The 19,133-nt window shown below is 45.2% G+C and overlaps 2 protein-coding genes across 2 annotated transcripts in view; both read right to left on the minus strand.

The window, feature by feature from the left end:
• Window positions 1-15,814, minus strand: part of WDR88 (WD repeat domain 88) — a 30,494-nt gene extending 14,680 nt beyond the window's left edge. The window contains exons 1-7 of the mRNA XM_066350206.1: window positions 15,521-15,814; window positions 11,102-11,212; window positions 9,889-9,977; window positions 8,988-9,051; window positions 7,076-7,214; window positions 5,727-5,856; window positions 1,010-1,197 (exon numbers count right to left, since the gene is read on the minus strand). Of these exons, the coding sequence (XP_066206303.1) occupies window positions 1,010-1,197; window positions 5,727-5,856; window positions 7,076-7,214; window positions 8,988-9,051; window positions 9,889-9,977; window positions 11,102-11,212; window positions 15,521-15,814 (1,015 nt within the window). The remainder of the gene's footprint in view (window positions 1-1,009; window positions 1,198-5,726; window positions 5,857-7,075; window positions 7,215-8,987; window positions 9,052-9,888; window positions 9,978-11,101; window positions 11,213-15,520) is intronic.
• Window positions 15,815-16,773: 959 nt separating this feature from the next.
• The window catches only part of GPATCH1 (G-patch domain containing 1), a 45,007-nt gene continuing 42,647 nt past the window's right edge, over window positions 16,774-19,133 (minus strand). Inside the window, exons 19-20 of the mRNA XM_066349369.1 lie at window positions 18,628-18,773; window positions 16,774-17,013 (exon numbers count right to left, since the gene is read on the minus strand). Coding sequence (XP_066205466.1) covers window positions 16,983-17,013; window positions 18,628-18,773 — 177 coding nt within the window. The 3' untranslated portion in view covers window positions 16,774-16,982. The remainder of the gene's footprint in view (window positions 17,014-18,627; window positions 18,774-19,133) is intronic.

Here is a 19,133-nt window from a genome sequence, read left to right on the forward strand (position 1 = left end):
GGAACAGTCACCACCCATGTGGCAGCCTCTTGTCATTGTCTCTGCTGCATCCATGCCCCTTCATCTCAAATAGCTTCTTAATTTCTCTCACCTGGTTCGGAATGACTGACCCTAACCTCTAACTGTGGGAGCGAGCAAGTCACTCAGACCTAGCCAATCAGCACCTTTTATCCCCTGCTAACGTGATTGGTTCAGAGATGGGCATGTGACCTAAGCTGAGCCAATGGGAGTCTTCCATAGGACTTGTGCTGACATCATCAGAGAGAGCTTCTTTCTCTAAGATTGACAGAAACCAGAACTGCTATTGGCCTGAACCACCAGAAGCCACTTTTTGCCTACTTGGGGAGAAATAGCAACACAAGAAAGAAGCTGATCTGAGAGGATGAGTTGGTTTCCTGGCAGCACTGATGTCCATACAGGCAAAGGCATCCTGGCAGCATTGTCCAAGTGCCTGGACCCAGCCACATCTGAAGCAAGACCTGCTCTTGGACTTTCCTATAACAGGAGTTAATGAATTTCTCTTTTGCTTAAACCATATTGAACTGAGTTTCTGTCACTTACAAACTTGTGCCTATGAATCTCCATCTTAGCTTTTTTGTTCTTGTGGAAAATTATTTCATCTTCATTTCAGCAACATCGAAAATCATCTCTAGTCCTGGCTAGGTGGCTCATTGGATAGAGCGTAGTCCCAGCACTCTATGTTCATCAGTTCAATCCCCGGCCAGGGCACATGTGAGAAGCAACCAGTAAGTGTACAACTAAATGGAACAATTTAGTGAAACAATGAGTTGATGCTTTTCTCTCTCTCCTTTCCCCCTTTCTCCCTTCTTTTCTCCTCTCTCTTTCTTTCTCTCTCTCTTTCTCTCTCTCTCACACAAATCAATGGAAAAAAAACTTTAAAAAGAAAATCACCTCTATGTGCTAAGGGAAGTCCATGTGACTGAAACATGAAGAACTCTGCCCCAGCACTCCCCTGGGGGCAGAATCCCTTTGTGTGTTTATTACTCACTGTCTCTGGCAAAGTGGCAGGAACTCACAGAGCCTTCGTGACCCTGCATCAGAGTCACACAGGCTCCACAGTTTCGAAACTCTCCTGTGTAGACGTTCCATATTTTTAAGGTTTTATCCCAAGAGCTTGTACATAGGAAATGGCCACTGAAGGTAAAACAGCAGTTAGAGATTGCATTGTTATGTGCCCTGAAACACAGAGGGAAGGATGCACAAGTTAGCACTTCACTCCTGGAAAATCTTAGGACACGCCTAAAGGGAGGAGGGTGAAAGGAGGGAGAATTGAAGCCGATGCCTTTGCGATATGGACATTATGCCTCAATCACTGCCTACCATGATCCAAATAGTAATCACTCTATGTCACACTATTCCAGGATTTCTCAATCATGGCAATACTGACATTCTGTTCAGAATAACTTGTGGTAAGTGGCTGTTTTGTACATTGTAATATGTCCGGCAGCATCCCTGGGCTCTACCCACTCTCTGCCAGTAGCCCTCACACCAGAAATGCCTACAGATATTGCCAAATGTCCACAGGGGTACAAAATTGCCTCTGAGCTCATTGAGAGCCACTACACTATTCAGAGCTGCTTGAGGCTTGAGGAAAAACAACAGCAGGAAAAGCTGTCAGTGGTGATTAATGGAGAAACATCCCTCAGGTTTGGTACTGGATCACACAAAGTAGGCCTCTCCTATTTACTCTCCACCTCCTTCCTCTCCCGGACGTGGAGGCTTGGTTACTTCTCCCCTGCCCTCCCTCACCTCACCCCTACCCTCTTAACTCCTCTTCTCCCCAACGGCTCCCTCTCTCTTCCTCTCCTCTCATCTGTCTTTGCTGTCATTAATAAATACATTTAATAAATGCATTTAATAAATACATGTGACCTTAGCCGAAAGGCCTTGAAGCAATGCACATTTAATTCACAAAGTTTTGGGTTTTTCGTTCTCAATTTTTAAGTGTCTTTTCTGTTTTGAGGAAAAAAATCTGTCATAATTTTGCTGCCTTTTTTTTTTTTTGGTTTGTTTGTGACCCTCAAAGTATTTTTCCCATGATTGTCATCTCCTGTTATATACTGCTAACAAAATTAGGGGATACTTTAAAATTAATATGAAGCAATTTAAAAAAAAGCATTTTATTTTATTTTATTAAATAAGAACATCAGAAAAGCAAACGACAAGTCAAAGAAAGTTGCTCAATTATGCAAATGAGATGCAAAACCAACTTTTATTTCATTGGTGAAAATGCATGATACAAAAAGGCTGAAAGTACTGGAATATCTGCACGGTACCTGATCCCATAATTTCTGTGAGCAGTATAGTTTTCAAGCAAACCTATAAGTATATATGAATATCTCTGAATAGCCTGAATCATAAAATCAATCATTTTACCTGAGGAAGAAGTTAGACAAAACTGTTTTCCAGAGCTTAGGTCAGAGTTTTGGACCCCTTTTCAGTTCTTTGACATGTATAAACTGAGCAAGATCAAGCGGCAAAAGTCAACCTCTCAGGGGTGTCCAGGGTAAAACTTTCCAAATCCTTGTGCCTGTTGGACTAAGAACCATCCCAGCATCCAGACACTGCCATTGGCGTTAAAATTTGAAAATGAGAAACAAAGCCCTCCTCAGAATCCAGACACTGTCACTGGGGCTCAAACCAGAGCTATCTCTATGTTCCAGGATGGGATTCTCATTTCAAATAAATTCCATTTCTCATAAAAGACCACTTTTCTTAGTACAAATGTTTGGGGAAAGTCCTTGTGTTGCGTATACATGTCTGAACAAGATGGAGTCAATATATTTCTCTCTATTCCTCCTGCTAAGTACAGCTAACCACCCTGGGCAAACAGAATAATAAAGCAAACAGAAGACTGTGAAAGGAAGAGAAAAGAAGGCAGACCCAAGAATGAGTTCCTAAGGATTTTATTTCTTCATACATCTTGGACTGGGTACTGGAAAAACTTATAACACACCACACACACACACACACACACACACACACACACAAACACACGGCCTCTAAGTAAAGTCATTCTCCCTAGTCAAAGGGAGAGCCTCACAAAACAGAACACCCTTAGACAATACCCACCTTACAAAATCCAAATATCTTGGAGAAAACTGTAGCCCCATTTCCACCCCTGTCAACAAAAGCCAAGGGGAGAACCTAGACTGTCACCCTGGCCATGCTGTAATGAGGTGGTCTGCTAAAACAAGATTTTAAGTAAAATAGAGTTTCATAATATAATACCCAAGAGCTCCAGGATACAACTAAGACTCAATCATCATACTAAGAGCCAGGAAAATCTCAACATAAATGATGAAGACAAACAATAGATGCCAACACTGAGACGGCACAGATATTAGAATTATCTGACAAGGATTTTTAAGTAGCCATCATAAAAATGCTTTGATGGACAATTATAATCATGCTTGAAACAAACAAAAAGAAATCCTCAGAAAAAAAAAAAAAAAAAAAAAAAAAAATATATATATATATATATATATATATATATATATAAATAAAGAATAATCAAATATTAATTTAAGCCTGACCAGGCGGTAGCACAGTGGATAGAGTGTTAGCCTAGGACACAGAGGACAGAGGTTCAAAACTCCAACGTCACGGACTTGAGCATGGGCTTATCCAGCTAGAATGCTGGATAACAGGATCAACAGTTTGAGTGTGGGGTCTCCAGCTTGAGTGTGGAATCACAGACATGAGCCCATAATCACTGGCTTGAGCCCAAGGTCGCTGGCTTGAGCCCAAGGTCACTGGCTTGAACAAGGGGTCACTGGCTTGGCTGGAACCCTCTGGTCAAGGCACATATGAGAAAGCAATCAATGAAAAACTAAGGTGCCACAACTATGAGCTGATGCTTCTCATCTCTCTCCCTTCCTCTGTCTGTCCTGTCTGTTTTTATCTGTCTGTTTCTTTTTCTCTCTTGCAAAAAAATAAAAATAAAAAATAATTCAGAACTTTGGGGAGGACAGAGGAAAAAATTAGTGAATATAAAGGCAGGCAATATAAATTAACCTATCAAAAAAAAACAGACTGGAAAAAACCCAAAGCCTCAGGAACCTGTGGTACTATAACAAACTCTCTAAGCATTTGTTTCATCAGAGTTCCAGAAGGAAAGGAGAAAGAGGGTGGTGCTGAAAAAGTAATCAAAGAAATCACATCTGAAATATTACCAAATTTTACAAAAGACATAAACCTATAGATTCAAAAAGCTATATAATTCCAAATAGGATAAATTCAAAGAAGTCTACACTTAGACACATCATAATTAAACTTCTAAAAACCACAAAGAAAAAAATCTTGAAAGCAGCAAGAGAGAAATGACCACCTCAATTTTAAGAGAAAAACAACTTGATGCAACCTGTGGTGATGCAGTAGATAAAGCGTAGACCTGGAATGATGAGGTTTGAGGTTGCCAGTTCAAAACCCCAGGCTTGCCCAGTCAAGGCACATATGGGAGTTGATGCTTCTTGCTTCTCTCCCCTTCTCTCTCTCACTCTCTCCTCTCTCTCTCTGTGTCTCTCTCTCTCCCTCCCTCCCTCCCTCTCCCCTCACTAAAATAAAAAAAGAGAGAGAAAACCAATTTGAATGACAGTAGATTTCACACCAGAAACCATGGAGGCCAGAGAAAACGACATGACAGTTTTCAAATGCTGAAAGAAAAAAAAACCCTATAAATCCAGACTTCTATACCCAGCAAAAATATCCTTCAGTAATAAAGGGCAAATCAAGACATTTTCAGATGAAAGAAAACTAAGAGAACGTATGGCCCTCAGACCTACCTTAAAAGAGGTATGCCTTGCTAAAGGAGGTTCTTATTTTTCTTTTCTTTTCTTCTTCTTTTTTTTAATCAAGTGAGAGGCAGGGAGGTGGAGAGACACACTCCTGCATGTGCCCCAACTGGGAACCACCTGGTAACCCCTGTCTGGAACTGATGCTTTGCTTATCTGGGGCTGCTCTTCCATTGCTTGGCAACTGAGCTATTTTAGCACCTGAGGTAAGGCCATGGAGCGATCCTCAGCACCCAGGGCCAATTTGCTCATTTGAGACTTGGCTGTAGGAGAGGAAGAAAGAGAGAGAGAGAAGGGGGAGGGAAAGGGGTGGAGAAACAGATGGTTGCTTCTCCTGTGTACTCTGACCAGGAATGGAACCCAGGACTTCCACATGCCAGGCCTACACTTGACCACTGAGCCAACAAGTCAGGGAAAGGGAAGTTTTCTAAACAAAAAGAAAGTAGTAAAAGAAGAAAATTTGGAACATCAGAAAGGAAGACAAAACATAGCAAAAGTATGGGCAAATACAGTAGACTTTTCTTCTCCTCGAGTTTTCTAAATTATATTTGAGTTGAAGCAAAATAAAATTATATCTATATAATTATATATATATATATGACAAAATATTTATGTTTGCTCCTAGCAAGCTTCAAAATCAGTTGAGATTATGTTGGCTGACATTGAAACAAAGGCATCCGAGGCCTGCCCCAGCCCACAGGCCAGAGTTGGTGGTTTCCCCAGTCTGCTCTCCTCCTTCCCTTCTTCCTCTTCAGCCTCCTTGTAGCACCACAACAAAGTTGGAGATACACAACACGAATGAATGCTGGCTTACAAGCTGAAAGTGTGCAGCCCAAATCCAGGAGGGCATGGATGGGGCCCCCCACCTCCCTGCTGCAGGATGCTGCCCAGTCTCCTGAGGCCCCTCCTCACTTGGTGATGGTGAGCAGTGTGGCCTGAGATGTAACATCCCAGATCTTGATGCTTCTGTCCAATGAGACGGAAGCCACCTTCTGGCTATCAGGATCAAAGCAGCAGGATGTGACCAATCTTTTGTGATGATCTGAGGCACAGGGAAAGGATCTTGTTACGCATATGCCACATTCTGAGCCACGTGCTCACACGGCCGAGAGGTTCATAACTACTCCCCCAGGCAGTGACAATATTCCAGAAACACAATTTCGGTTTTCACTAGGGTCTATTCAGTCACACCTTCCTGAGTGCCTACCACGTGTGCCAGGCTTTGAACAAGGAGTGCTGCCAATCCACTCCCTGTTCCAGCAGAACTGCCAGTCTGATGGAAATCCACCCTGCTTCGGCAACGCTCCACAGCATACCAGGATCCATGAGAGGAAGAGAAGGTAGCTCATGGCTCCTGGCCAGTAGAAGCCTGGCCCAGCCTGGGGCAACCCCGATATGTCAAAGAAGGACCCAAAAGTTATCAAAAGAAGCAGAACAAGGGAGAGTGCTCCAAGCAGAATAAACAATATGAGCAAAGGCTTGGAGGAGGGACCCGGGTGTGGAGAAGCACAATGAGCAGCTAGAACCTGGAGAGTGAGGAGAGGTAGAGCAGGATGTGATGCATTAAGGGAAACACATGAGCCATAGGGCCCTGCACATATCATCATCTCATGGTTCTATGTTGATAAAAATAAGCATAATGCACATACAGAAAGTAACACTGTATGACAAACACACACAGAGAGTTTAGGAACGCCAGCAACAGATTGTCTACAACAGGCATCTCTGGGAGGAAACAGGACACGTACAGAAGCCTTTAACTTTTGACGTTACACACTTATCAAATGTTTTTACAAAGATGGTGTATTTTTTAAGCATTTATTTTTGCTATAACTATCAACTGACATTCAGTAATAGGAAGATATGAAGAGCTCCTGTGTGTCCAGTTTCCCTCAATGCATAATTATATATCACAACCAGGAAATTGACACACGATGGTTATTATTTTAATATTGAGAAAATACAGATAAAAATGTTAAGAATCTTGAGCCTCCACCAATAGACGATTGGGCTTCAAATGTTCACGTGAGGTTGGAGCAAAACATTGTTTCATTTATTATGAGAACAAAACTGAATAAAAAAAGTTTAATTGCTGAGGACCAGTCTTGGTATTAATGGCCAGTGCTTTCATCAGTCAGTGTCTTAGCTTTAATGATGTGGCTCAAATCATTCCAATTTCACCAAATAGAGCAATCAGAAATCAAGTGACAAGCAGTTTAGCATGGAAGACAGAACAGAGCAGGGAGCCCATGCAAACTTACCTTTGATGTGTGACACGGTCATTGTGTTTTTTGCGTCTATTATAGAGATTCCATGATCCACATCCAAGCCTGAGACCACGTATTTCCCATCAGGAGAAAATTTACAGGAGACTACGAAGTTTTCATGACTGATCTTCCACTGAAATAGGGCAACAATCAAAAGGTTGTTTTCTCTCTAACCCAGTTGTTTGTTCAGTAGAGATTACTGTAATGATGAAAATATGCCATCCATGCATTGTCCAATATCCTAGACCAGCGGTTCTCAACCTGTGGGTCGCGACCCCGCCGGGGGTCAAACGACCAAAACACAGGGGTCGCCTAAATGCCAACGTGATTGGCCCACCATGAAAGCTGGAACGCCCACTAGTGGGCAGGAGGGACCAGGTTGACCAGCATTGCAAAAGTGGGCAGTTTTTGTAAAAAGGTTTGCCATCATGGGCTTAGGGTATGAGTTGGCACAAATTTCTGGAGGGCAATTTGAAAAGCGCAATGTTTTTATACCAAATAAACAATAAAATCCAGCTATATATATCCAGAAACATTTGGTTCATACATATAAAAATTATATGCAGGCCCTGGCCGGTTTGCTCAGTGGTAGAGCGTCGGCCTGGTGTGCAGAAGTCCTGGGTTCGAATCCCGGCCAGGGCACACAGGAGAAGCGCCCATCTGCTTCTCTACCCCTCCCTCTCTCGTTCCTCTCTGTCTCCCTCTTCCCCTTCCGCAGCCGAGGCTCCATTGGAGCAAAGATGGCCCGGGCACTGGGGATGGCTCCTTGGCCTCTGCCCCAGGCGCTAGAGTGGCTCTGGTCGCGACAGAGCGACGCCCCGGAGGGGCAGAGCATCGCCCCCTGGTGGGCAAAGCGTCGCACCCTGATGGGCGTGCCGGGTGGATCCCGGTCGGGCGCATGCGGGAGTCTGTTTGTCTCTCCCCGTTTCCAGCTTCAGAGAAATACAAAAAATAAATAAATAAATAAATAAATAAATAAATAAAAATTATATGCAAACTCTTTTCATTGTATCATTGTTTTTGACAAAGTGGAAAGAGCCTTAATGTCCTGTAGCAGGGAATGGTGAAATACAGCATGGCTTATTTGTCCCATGGAATCCACATGTCCATTAAAAAAGATGATGCTGATGTGTGCTTAAATAATACTATGTTGTTAACAGAGCAGACTTGCCTGTGTTCATGCCAATGTGTAAACATAGAAAAAGAGACAGCAAGATGTTAATCATAATCTCTGGGGGTTGTTATAAGGTTGTTGTTGTTTTTTAAATTATGACTTGTGTTTCTAAAAATATTTTAAAATAAATATAAATTGATCTTTGCACTAAGAGATTTTTTTTTAAGGAGAGAAAAGAGGTGGAAGGGAGAGGAGAGGTGATGAGGAGCTGCTAGGGGAAGGGAATCAGGGATGGGACAGGAGACCCCGAAGCTGCCTGTACGGGGCCAGAGCTGCGTGGGCACCGGACAGGAGAGAGAGGGAGTGTGGGGGAGGTTTCGATGGGTGGGTGGTGGCCCCACCAAGATGGAGAACAGATCGGGAAGGGCCCAGAACTCATGCTTTAGCCAGGTGGCCTTTTTCTATGGCCTCAGGTCTACTTCCTACTTCATCAAATCCAGACACCGCACGGGGGAGGGTCTCTTTCCCTCAGTCTGAAAAGCCCTGGCACCTTACCCTCCAACCCACCCCCATTCCACTTTTTTCCGTGTATCCATCCTTCAAGCCCTCCTTCTGCCTGCTCCAGAAAGTTTTCCTTCTCCGATGTCCACCCATATCATCTTGGGTCCCCGAGAAAATTCCCTTTTCCTAGAAGACTGGCTTCTCTTCCCACCCCACGCCCAGCCCAAGGCTCCCTAAGTCCCCGTCAAGACCCTGTGCTGCGACATCTCCACTGGGGCAGGGCATACTTACCAGCAGCTTGCCTGTTTCAAGGTCCCAAGTCCTCACTGTTTTATCATAGGATGCTGCAACAATTCTGGAAGTGAAGTGATGAGCACAGGGTCTTTATGTCAGAGATAGTTATGCATATGTCTTCCCCATAGAGATTTGTGATAATTTAGAACCAAGATTGCAAATAAGACCAGATCTCTCTAAAGATGTTCCATGACCCACCCCTGGAGAGCAGTGGGTTCTCACTGAAAACCGAGAACCTAACGCAAAAGCACTCCAGCACAACTTCTTCCTTCACTCTCCAGCCGTCCACATCTGTCCTTTCATGTTTAGGGCATTAAAGGTATCATCTCATCTGTTCTATAACTGACCATCTTCTTCTAAGGCAGTGGTTCTCAACCTTTCTAATGCCGTGACCCCGCAATACAGTTCCTCATGTTGCGGTGACCCCAAACCAAAAAATAATTTTGGTGGCTACTTAATAACTGTAAATTTGCTACAGTTATGATTCGGAATGTAAATACCTGATATGCATTATGTATTTTCCGATGGCTTTAGGCGACCCCGCTGGGGTCACGACCTACAGGTTGAGAACCGCTGTTCTAAGGTAATATCTACAATTCACAAGGATTAATCAATCACTTCTGCTCACATATGTAATTTGTGACAGAAAAGAATACTTTAGTACACAGCTCATTTCATTCTGAAATGTTTTATTGGGCATTTAGTAAAATAATAAAAATGCACCTTTGTCTTGTTATAGTGCATGTTTCCATGACAACCATCGTCTTTTCTATAAGAGAAATTTTCATGAACATGAAATTCCCATGTTGTTTTTACTCTGCTTCCCCCAGAGGGCTGGACACTGGCCTGTCTCCTCACCCTCATTTTTCTTGACCTGTGGAAAAGAAGGAAAGGTCACCTTCTGCTGTCAGCCGTGACACTGCACTCTAAAACAGGAGCTTCAGGCCTCTCTTCAAAATCCCGAACAATAGATCCATCTACAGCATCCTGAAGTCAACAGGAGAGAGGGGTAGAGAGCAAGAGGTCACTGAGGCACTGACTGAAGCTGTGAACTGAGTTCCACACAAGCCCTGAGCTGCTCTGCAACCGTGAAGTATTAGAACCACATGGCCCTATGACTCTCGTCCAGCTCAAAAGGGTGAAAGGACATCACCCAGGATCACATAGCTAGTGGGTCCCAAATGTGACTTAAACCACTTGGACAGTTCCCAAACCCTCCTGCCTAGTCTGCCTGGCCTTGGTACCCACCAACGATACAGAAAGTTATCTGGAGGGTGAGAAGCTATCCTCTACCCAGTTACCTGAACTGGAACCCAGGATCCAGCCTTGACTCATTTCATACTGTCTCTCTCCTGCCCTTAAAGCCAGAACAGATGAAACAACTCAGAACTGACTGTCCTTCCCCATGAGCCCAGCTCCAGCCACAGTCATCTGCCACCTAGTCCCTGAGGAATATTGCCATCCCCCAGCCCTGCTCTTGACTGACCAGCAAAGCCCCGCCCACCAACAGGCTTGCTGGGACCTGCTGGCTATGCCCAGAAGGCTTCAGAACAGTTCTGGGTGACCACCTCTCTGAGACCTTGTCTGACCATCAGATCCCTGTTCCTGTGCCCCTGCTTCCTGCACCTTGGGGCACTGATCTCAGGCCTGCCTCTCTCAACATCCCCTAATAAACAAGTCCCAGGCCCGGCCACCTTTCTGTCTGTGACCAGTCAGTCCTGGCCATAACATCTCTGTATATAGAACTCCATTTTCCAAATGACAAGGAGACCTGAAGAGATAACACAGCTCTGTCACCCCAGGTAGGGCCTTGACACAACTGGGACCCTCCAACCAAAGGTGCGAGTTCCCAGTCCAGTGGTCTCCATCTCCTGCTCTCACTGATTCCAAATCAAAGTCTAACAGCAGCTACACCAACCTCACCTCTCTCCAGGGGCTTGACACTAGTGAGGGCCCTCACTTTGCTTCTCCCTCTTACACTTTGCTCAGCAAGACCTCTCCAAATCTTTGTGATCCTTGAAAGTCTGGAAATTCACCTCTTGCAGACTTTCCACAAGAGGTGACATAAGCTTACAGGTTGTTTTGGTTCCTCCTAGCATGGGGCCACCTACCCACAGCTTCACGGTGCAGTCATAGGAGCTACTGAGGAGCTTTGTGTCATCCACACAGAAGTGACAAGAACTCACAATATGCTGGTGTCCGGTCAGAATTTGAAATGGGATCTGAAAAAATATATGTAGACTAAATGAGATCAGCAGGTTGCAGAATACAAGATCAATATTTTTAAAAACCAGTTGTATTTCCATGCATTCACAATAAACAATCTAGAAAAAAATTAAGAAAAATCTATTTATAAAAATATCAATATATAAATAAATTTAACAAAGTGTGTAAAACTTATACTCTGAAAATTGCAAAACTTTTTGGAAAAATATTTTTAAAAAGCTAAATAAATGGGAAAACATCCTATGCTCATGGATTAACAGACTTACTATTAAGATGAAAATACCCTCCAAAATGATCTATAGATTCAACACTATCCTATCGAAATCCCAGCTGAAATTGACAAGCTAATTCTAAAATTTATATGGAAACTCAAAAGAAGCAGAATAGCCAAAACAATTTTTAAAGAGAAGGTGGAGGACTCACAATTCCCAACTTCAAAATTTACAACATACAAAGTTACAATAATCAAGACAGTGTAGGACTGGCATAGGATAGACATATAGATTGATGGGATAGGAATGAGATTCCAAAAATAAGCCCTCATGTTTTAGGTTAATTGATTTTTGACAAGGTTGCCAAGAAATTAAAGATGGAGAGATAAAAAGTATTTTTTAAGAAACTTTACTGGGACAAGTGGAGACAGTATTCACATGCAAAGAATGAAGTTGAGGCCCTGGCCCAGTTAGCTCAGTGGATAGAGTGTTGGCCCAGTATATAAATGTTCTGGGTTCAATTCCCTGTCAGGGCACACAGGAGAAGTGACCATCTGCTTCTCTCCCCCTCCATCTTCCCCATCTTTTCTTCCCCTTCTCTTTCTCTTCCTCTCCTCAGCCAGTGGCTTTATTGGTTCCAGTGAGAATCATCCTGGGCAAGGGGGAGGTTTTGAGTCAATTATTATTGTTTTAATTGTGACATGTGACATTTTCATTGAGCTACACAATCACGTTGAACTCACTATGTAAACACCTCCAAAGTACACTGGTTTTAGTCACTGCTCTCCTCTGTTTATTTTAAGTCATTTTCTCTTACTTGAGTTTTTAAGTTCTCATTCTTTGCTGTTTGCCAGCATGTTCTCCCTGGAGTAACTCTTTCCTCAGAGAGAGGCATCCTTTCTGAGTCTTCGCAGCTCAAAAAATGTTTTTCTGTTGCCTTTATTGGGAATCAGCAGTTTGGCCAGGTAGAGAATGCTTAGATCATAAACCTCTCTCTCAGAGTTTTGTAGAACTTCTCAACTTCTGTCACTCTAATGGGTCATAAAAATCTCAGGCCAGAAAATCATCAGCCACCTGAATGTACATCCACAGGAGGCTGGTTAGACTCATCAGGGAGCAGCTAGCCAATGGGATACTATCCATAAAAAAATAAATAAGGAAGCTATTTCTTCATTGGTGGGAAAAGATCTCTGAAATATATTAATATTTTTAAAAAATTTAAGGGTACAGACTGACCAGGTGGTGGCGCAGTGGATAGAGCGTCGGACTGGGATGCGGAAGGACCCAGGTTTGAGACCCCGAGGTCGCCAGCTTGAGCGCGGGCTCATCTGGCTTGAGCAAAGAGCTCACCAGCTTAGACCCAAGGTCGCTGGCTCTAGCAGGGGGTTACTCGGTCTGCTGAAGGCCCATGGTCAAGGCACATGTGAGAAAGCCATCAATGAACAACTAAGAAGTCGCAACGCGCAACGAGAAACTGATGATTGATGCTTCTCATCTCTCTCGGTTCCTGTCTGTCTGTCCCTGTCTATCTCTGCCTCTGTAAAAAAAAAAAAAAAAAAAAAAAAAAAAAAAAAAAAAAAAAAATTTAAGGGTACAAAAGAGGGTCTAACATATGCCTCAATTTATGGACAAAAGGGGGGCTATACATGTATGTGCTGGTAAATGCATAAAACATCTCTAAGAATACAGAGGAAACTAGAAATATTTGTTGGCTCTCTAGAGAGAAATGGGATAGTTGGAGGGCAAGGGTGCTAAGGAGACTTTTGTTAAAAAAAATTAAAACCGCCTGACCAGGTGGTACATAGTGGATAGAGCATTGAGCTGGGAAGCTGAGGACCCAGGTTCAAAACCCTGAGGTTGCCGGCTTAAGCGCGGGGTCTCTAGCTTCTTGAGTGTGGGATCATAGACAAGACCCCGTGGTTGCTGGCTTGAGCCCAAGGTTGCTGGCTTGAGCAGGGGTCACTGGCTCGGTTAAAGCCCCCCAGTCAAGGCACATATGAAAAAGCAATCAACGAACAATTAAAAGTGCTACAATTGCGAATTGATGCTTCCCATCCTGTCTCTGTCTCTCACTAGAAAATAAATAAACAAATAAATTAATTAAATTAAAAGCTGAATTTGAATATTATGGATGTTATTTTCAGAATATAAATTAAATACAATCTCTGAGGCCCTGGCCGGTTGGCTCAGCGGTAGAGCATCGGCCTAGCGTGCGGAGGACCCGGGTTCGATTCCCGGCCAGGGCACACAGGAGAAGCGCCCATTTGCTTCTCCACCCCTCTGCCGCACCTTCCTCTCTGTCTCTCTCTTCCCCTCCCGCAGCCAAGGCTCCATTGGAGCAAAGATGGCCCGGGCGCTGGGGATGGCTCTGTGGCCTCTGCCCCAGGAGCTAGAGTGGCTCTGGTCACAACATGGTGACGCCCAGGATGGGCAGAGCATCACCCTCTGGTGGGCAGAGCGTCGCCCCCTGGTGGGCGTGCCGGGCGGATCTCGGTCGGGCGCATGCGGGAGTCTGTCTGACTGTCTCTCCCTGTTTCCAGCTTCAGAAAAATGCAAAAAAAAAAAAAAAAATACAATCTCTGTACTCTCCTTTAGTTTTACTTTAAAAATCAGAATAAACACAAAGCAGAAGAAAGCACTGGTACATACTTTGCTTTTTCTTCAGACTTCCCCATGGAGAGCCCAGTGCAGGGGGTGGGGGGCGGGGACAGTCAGCCAATGGACAATCCCAGTGTGGACTCTGCTGTGAGGACAGCTGGGGAAGCTCAGATCTCAATCTGACCCCAGGCTTTTCCATCTGTGTGCAGGTCAGTCTTGCTCCTGTCCTTGTGATGAATGCAGGCATTCACCTGGTGTAGGTTAAATTTCTTTCCAATCTTACATTGAACTTCACCATCTCTTTCCACGAGAGCACTCCAGTCTTCCTCCAGCCCAGGGAAATTTTCTTCCTTGTTTCCTGTTTCTTTCCTCCTCCCTCTCCCTCTCCTCCACCTCTCCTGTGTGTATTGGCTCTTCTGGATCTCTCCGGTAGGCCCCCTTGTCTTTTCTCTCATAATTATTGTTCCTTTATATTTCTTTTTCTGAGTTCTCAGAAAATCCCATGAGCTTGTTTTCTGATTTTCTGTTTCAGTTCTCCCCTCCAATGTTAAAGCCTTCCTGGCCCTGGCCAGTTGGCTCAGTGGTAGAGCTTCGGCCTGGTGTGTAGGAGTCCCAGGTTCGATTCCCGGCCAGGGCACACAGGAGAGGCTTCTCCACCCCTCCCCCTCTCCTTCCTCTCTGTCTCTCTCTTCCCCTCCCGCAGCCTGGGGCTCCATTGGAGCAGTGTTGGCCCGGGCGCTGAGGATGGCTCCGTGGCCTCTGCCTCAGGCGCTGGAATGGCTCTGGTTGCAACAGAGCAACGCCCCAGATGGGCAGAGCATCGCCCTCTGGTGGGCATACCAGGTGGATCCCGGTCGGGCACATGCGGGAGTCTGTCTGACTGCCTCCCCGTTTCCAGCTTCGGAGGGATACAAAAAAAAAAAAAGCCTTCCTGGAGGATTTGAAAATCCTTTCTTATCCGCAAGAATTCTCTGTTCAGAATGTTTCCTCTCTCCAGCTGCCTGTCTCTGTTTTATCAATGCAATGTCTCCCAAATATCACTGAGAATACATAGTGTTGTCGGTTCTTACGTTTTTTATTATTGCTATTCTGTTTTCTGCCGCTTCTGGTGCTGTTTACTGTGTGGGGAGGGCTCCTTCACTGACCAGGAGGTATGCATTTGGGCGAGTCACCAGGGGGACGTTTAAGAGGCTCAGCTGGAGACCCCAGGTCTGGGTTGGGTCAAGGGTAGCCGCCTTGAAACACTGTCCTTACTGCACACCCCACCTCCTTCCCCAGGACAGCCCTGTTTTCCCCAACAGGGAAGGCCGAGCCACCTACAGACACTGCTGAGCCTTTGTCCTCTAGCTGTGCCTCAGGCAGGGAACTGAGCCTAGGGCTTCACTGCGGGTTCTAGGGAAGCCAGGTCCCCTCTCACAGGTCCCCTCGTGGGCTCTAGCCCTCCCCATGTGTAGGCAACAAGTCACTGTCCCCTCCTCCCAGGCCAGTTCTGACCTTGGCGAGGGGCTCCTGGTCGCCCCAAAAATTCTTTTCAGGTATCAGGCGCCTCTCGGGCAGCTCCGGGTCCACGTCTAGGGGGTTGAGGGGGCCCTGTGTCCTGCCCCGCCGTGCCTCCAAAATCGGCAGCTTTATGCGGCGAAGGGACTTGATCAGGGTCATCCAGGGCCCAAATGAGTCATGGGTGGCTGAGACCAAGCGCCGCTGCACACTACAGTCTTGGGGGGCTGACTTCCCATCCTTTTTCGGGTATTTTGAGGAGCTGGAGTCGCACGGTTGCTGGGAGGCCATCTCGGAGCCCCGCCTGCCAGTGACCGGCACCCAGGCCTGGCTACAAACGGTAGTACTGCGCGCACGCGCACCCCACGCCCAGCGCCCAACCCCTGAGTCCCACTCGCCCACCCTGTCCTCCCCACCCCCTAGGGGCCCAGCAATCTTGCTGCTCACTCTCATGGCAGAACATATTAACCCAAGAAAAACAGGTTTTGAGTTCCCGTGAGACCCCATCCTCGTGACCTTGCTTTGGGTCTTCCTGGCTCTCTCCCCAAAGACAATCTCCGTATGTCCTCTTCCTCTGTAGGGGCTCCCGGTCAACCCACTTCACGTCAACAGAGAAATGGTCAATAAATTAGAGAATAGCGCTGGATGAATTAAGATGCAGCTATTAGGGGAGGTTACACTCAATCTGTTAGAGCAGGGCTACTCGGGTAGCAGTCCCCACCCCTAGAAAAAGACTGGACAGATATCACAAATCAAGGCTTGTCATCTCTGGGTGGGTAAAAGTGCTTTTCTCCCTTTCTTTTTCTAAAATTGTTCTGATCTTTTTCAAATGTTACTTTGATAATGTACAAAATTACTTTTGTACAAGGTCTCATCAGGGCAGATAAGGCATTCACAGAGCAGGGAGCCAGGAGTGGGGGTGGGTGCATACTCTCCCTCTCTTGGTCTCAGTGCCTATGATACACTGGTGACATCTACCCTGAGTGGCTGAGGCCACCTGCCAGGTTCCTGGCATTGAGCAGTCCACTAGACTCATGGCTGCCACCATCAACCAGATGGGAGGAGCCAAACCCCAGAGAGAAAAACTGCAGGAATGAAAGGGAAGGACCAGCTCCCTCCCCTACCAGTCCACAGGTGAGTCCTGCTGTCCTTATCTGGACCTGGCTTTCTTCATAAAAGTTTCAGGAAATAAAAAGAAGAAAAAAAAAACAAGGAGGAAATAGAAAAATTCCATTTTAATTAAACTGTACAGTCTGAATTTTTTCCTTGACATTAACTGAAGTTAAAAATAGAAACCAATTTCTGCAACCTTCCAAGGCAGCCTTTGAAATGTCAAGGTTTAAAAAATTATGTTACAGCATGAATTTACATATAAATACAATCTGTACAATGTATTAACTAAGCAGTTAAGCTTCCATCATGGAGATCTGGTTTGGGGACAGACCAGGACAGAATTCAATTACTGCCTCCTTAGTGGAAGACATTTTAACCTAGAAGAGGAAATAAAAGGGAAAGAAGAAAAGTTAGATATGAAATAAAAAACCAGACAGCTCAATTTTACTAATGCCTCACATTCTACAACACTGGGATGGAGGGGTTCATTTTCATCGCTGCTAGCTTCCTCACCCTAATACAACTGGCTCTCCATTTGAAGAAAAGTTAGGTATCTACCCCTATGCTATTTGAGAAAAACAAAAACAAAACTATAAAAGCATGATTATAGTGTATAGACAGATATGAAACCTTGGGATGGGAAGGCCTTTAAGACAAAAATTAAAACATGCCAACAAAGAGAATTGGTAAAACTGAGTGCACCAACAATTAATACAACAAAGATAGTTAAGATCATATGATAGGCAATACACTAAAACACAAAGAATTAATATCCAGAATTATTATATTTTCATTCCTAAAAACCAGTAAAACAATCTAAAGAAAACAGAATACTGTGCAAGGGACATGAGCAAGCTAGAGCCCATGGCAAAGGCTGAGACACAGGAAAGGACGAGCAACCTCATTAATAATCCAGAAAGTGCAAATTACAATGAGATGCCATTCTTCATCCATCATACTGGCAAATATTTTGTAACGTTTATATCTGATGTAATAAGAAGGTGCTCTCCAATTGTAAACTGACACAGCTACTTTTGAAAATAACTGGGCAGTATTTATACATTCTAAATGTTCATACCCTACTTATGCTACATAAAATTATATCATTTATATTAAAAACGTGTAACAATGTGTGCGTATATGTTATGTGTGGTTGTGCAAAAAATTCTTCAAAGTTACATATGAAACTGACAGAGGTTCCTGTGGGAAAAGGAGAAGTTTGGGGAATTGGTCAAGGGCCACTTTAAGTTTTCTCTGAAGGTATGAATTTTCACAACAATAACACATTCACATATTACTAATCCAATTAAAAATTAACCTTTTAAAAACTCTATTTAATACACTATTTCTGACAATTGCCTCTAAGCAAATACATCAAGATTTTAATGAGCCCTTGAAAGGGTCCTGAAAGCCGCAGGCCCCTATCGCCCTCCCATCCCCCACCACCTGCCTGCCCCATCTCCTCCCATCCTCCATCGCCCCCCATCCCCCATCGCCTCCCATCCCCCATTGCCTCCCATCCCTCATTGCCTGCCAACCCCCACCATCGGCAGGCCCCCCATCGCCCCCCCAGCCCCCATCGCCCCCCATCCCCCATCACCTCCCATCCCCCATCGCCCCCCATCCCCCATTGCCTCCCATCCCCCATTGCCTGCCTGCCACATCGCCTCCCATCCCTCATCACCTGCCATCCCCCACCAGCGGCAGGCCCCCCATCGCCCCCCAGCCCCCATCGCCCCCCATCCCCCATCGCCTCCCATCCCTCATCGCCTGCCTGCCACATCGCCTCCCATCCCCCATCGCCTGCCTGCCACATCGCCTCCCATCCCTCATCGCCTGCCTGCCACATCGCCTCCCATCCCCCATCGCCTGCCTGCCACATCGCCTCCCATCCCCCATCGCCTGCCTGCCACATCGCCTCCCATCCCTCATCGCCTGCCATCCCCCACCAGCGGCAGGCCCCCCATCGCCCCCCAGCCCCCATCGCTCACCGTCGCAGCAGTCCCTCGGGTGACACATCTGCAGTGCCTTCTGCACTCTCGCTGTCACTGCTGTCAGTGCTCCCAGAACTACTGCTTTTCTCTGACTTTTTATTCTTTTGCTTGCCTTTGTGTTTATGCTTCCGGTGTTTCTTTTTCTTAAAAATAAAAAAGTTGCTGGTACACACTCGGGCACACTCACTCACACAGGGTTTCCTTCCCTAATTCAGTACAGTGATAGGCTAATGCGGCATTCAATTGCTGGAGTCATTCAAAAACAAAAACAAAACCTCATTTGGAGTAAGCTTTAGTTCATTTTTATTGATTGATTGATTTGAGAGAGAGAGAAGTACTGATTTGTTGTTCTACTTATTTATGCACTCATTGCTTAATTCTTTTATGTACCCTGACCAGGGATCAAACCCACACCTTGGAGTAGTGGGATAACGCTTTAACCAATTGAGCTACCCAGCCAGGACTGGAATGAGCTTTAGCCTCGTATGGGACAGACCAGGGAC

The sequence above is a fragment of the Saccopteryx leptura genome, chromosome 9 (genome assembly GCF_036850995.1).
Source record: "Saccopteryx leptura isolate mSacLep1 chromosome 9, mSacLep1_pri_phased_curated, whole genome shotgun sequence".
In the NCBI taxonomy this organism is placed as follows: domain Eukaryota; kingdom Metazoa; phylum Chordata; class Mammalia; order Chiroptera; family Emballonuridae; genus Saccopteryx; species Saccopteryx leptura.